The sequence below is a fragment of the Micromesistius poutassou genome (genome assembly GCF_964030765.1).
Source record: "Micromesistius poutassou genome assembly, chromosome: 2".
Classification (NCBI taxonomy): domain Eukaryota; kingdom Metazoa; phylum Chordata; class Actinopteri; order Gadiformes; family Gadidae; genus Micromesistius; species Micromesistius poutassou.
Window position 1 is genome coordinate 10,530,992 of NC_140272.1, and position 2,500 is coordinate 10,533,491.

At 43.4% G+C, this 2,500-nt stretch overlaps 1 protein-coding gene across 6 annotated transcripts in view; it reads right to left on the reverse strand.

The window, feature by feature from the left end:
• ptprt (protein tyrosine phosphatase receptor type T) overlaps positions 1-2,500 on the reverse strand; it is a gene marked incomplete at both ends in the record, with an annotated part of 224,076 nt that overhangs the window by 50,134 nt on the left and 171,442 nt on the right. For all 6 annotated transcript variants that reach the window (XM_084463779.1, XM_084463778.1, XM_084463777.1 and 3 more), the window contains one exon: positions 482-636. In XM_084463779.1, coding sequence (XP_084319905.1) covers positions 482-636 — 155 coding nt within the window. The remainder of the gene's footprint in view (positions 1-481; positions 637-2,500) is intronic.

The following is a 2,500-nucleotide window of genomic DNA, read 5'->3' on the forward strand; positions in this document are numbered from 1 at the left end:
CACTCCTATACCACACACATGCACTTTTCCGCTACACGTGCATTCCTGGAACGACACCTGGAACCCGACACTACACATGAGGGAACTTTGCAAAATGTGCAGGTGTGTTTGTGTATGGATGTGTACACAAAGTCACTCGTATACGTTCATCCAAATTTACATTGAATGCTGCTTATCGAATAAATGTAGATATACACCCATAGATAAACATGATTGAGCCATGATATAAGATTAACCCAGTTCCCAAAACCATCCGAAATAACCTCCTCAGCATTAAAATGATGATAAGGGTCAGGGGTCAGGATCTGGCTTGGGCTTAGGGTTAAGGTAGGGAGGAAGGGTAAGGGTTATGGGTGAGGGGTTAGGAGTTGAGATCTGACTCAAGACGTTGAGGTCCTGGCTGGAGGTGGAGAGTGTTAAGGTAGGGAGTAAGGGTTAGGGTTGTGTGTGAGGGGTTAGGGGTTAGGAGTTGAGGTCTTACTGAAGCCGTTGAGGTCCTGGCTGGAGGTGGAGAAGGGGTCGTCCTTGCGTAGTGTGCTGACCTTGGTGGTGCTCTTATCGGCCGTGGAGACGGGCTCCATTTCCCTCTGCTGGGTAGAGCTACTGGCCGTCTCCTTCTGCTTCTTAGCCAGCTTACTGGTTCACACACACACATACACACAGGTTAATACATACATATGTACACACACACGCTCTCCTTCTGCTGGTTCTGACACACATAAACAGGTTCAAACATAAAGAGACACACTCTCCTTCTGCTTATTAGCCAGCTTTTTGGTTTACACACACATACACAGACCTTAACACACATACAGACGCTACAACGTTCAAAGGGACTTGCAATGCTTGCAAAATAGTTATGCGGCAGTTGAAGCCATTTGTAATTACTGTGAATAATAATTGGCGGTTGATGTCTAATTGTCAACATTTGTATCCAGATATCTGATTAATAAATTAAGAGAATCTTTCCTGTTGGCTGTTGCCACCGTGATTTCCAATTTCAGTCTCAGTGCCCCCCAGACTACGCAGGTTGTTTGCGCCAATAGTTGGCGATAATATCAAAGCCGGTTGACAAAATCTTTGCCCTACAGATTCCAGGGGGTCCGGGAAAATCTTTTCTTTTGAGCGCCCCCACACTGCAAGACAATCAGAGTCGAATCACCCAGCCCCGCCCCCCCTCAGACTAAGTCTGCTGAGCAAGCCGGCCGATGAAATAGCAGGTTTGACGCCTAGTGCGTAGGAGCCTTCAGCCAGCTTACTGCTCGCAGGACACTCAAGTTAACACACACTCTCACACACACACAAAAACACACAAACAACGTAAAGCAGCACACATACAGGTAGTAACACACACACAAAAACAAAACAGAGAACAATAACACAGACAGACAGATGGATAAGGATAAGATACAACAGACAGTCCACTGTATTGGGAAGAAGCACAGTATGAGGATGTGACCACTGGAACACAGAGAAGGCACTGCAGCAGCTGAAGGACCCCACAGAAACATTTTCACATCCTCGTGATGTCGAAGCAGGTTTTGTTCACACGCCTCTTGATCCTGCTGGTTTAATATCACTGAAGGATATCCTTGTCTTCGCTAAGAGGAATGATGAATCTAAGTTAGGAAAAGCTGCTATTGTTCATCAGTTATGTCAAATAACAGAACAACTAGCCATTTATTTTCCTTTCTCTCTCCTTCTTTCTGTCTTGCTCAGACACACACAGACACACACACGCACAGGCACACACTAATTATTCGATAGTGGGGGACATTACCACATGCTGTACAAATTTGAAAAGATTAACAGTAGATCCCAAAACGTCCCAAACACACACAGCTGTTTAAACACGATCTATTGGACCATAAGATGCTAAGGTTGTAGTGCAGTAGTGTGCTTGATTCCCCCCTATAATGATAATGTATACAAATTGTGCCTTCATTGAATTAGAATGAATGATTATTCCATTATATTACATTATTTTGAGAAGACATTTTAAGCTTTTGCATTAAACTCCATTACCATTTTTGAACTTTGACCTGACCTTCAGCTGGATGCCGTTTCAAAAGAGGCTACCCCAGAGAAAGATGTAATGTTTATTTTCAGAGTCTGTATTGCAAAAACCTCCTAGATGGTTCCATCTAGAACGGCTCCCAGCCTGATCTGTTGAGGCTGATCCAGATTAATGAAGGCATCCCTCAGGGCAGCCCTCCGGTTCCCTGACGTTTGCCTTGGTGATCATTTCAAAGGCTTGTCATATGAATTATATCAAGATGAATTGGGTCCTTTCAAATACAACTTCATGTACTTTGTTGTCTACCTGCAATCTGACCTACCTGCAAAAAACCCATTGTTGTACATTAACAGTGAATACGTCTTAGTGAATCTAGAATGACTGAATATAATAAATACGGTACACCTGAGGTACCTTTCCTTATCAATAGCATGCAAATGTCTGAAAAAGTTTGAAGATGTATGATTTTATGTGTTTGGTTTA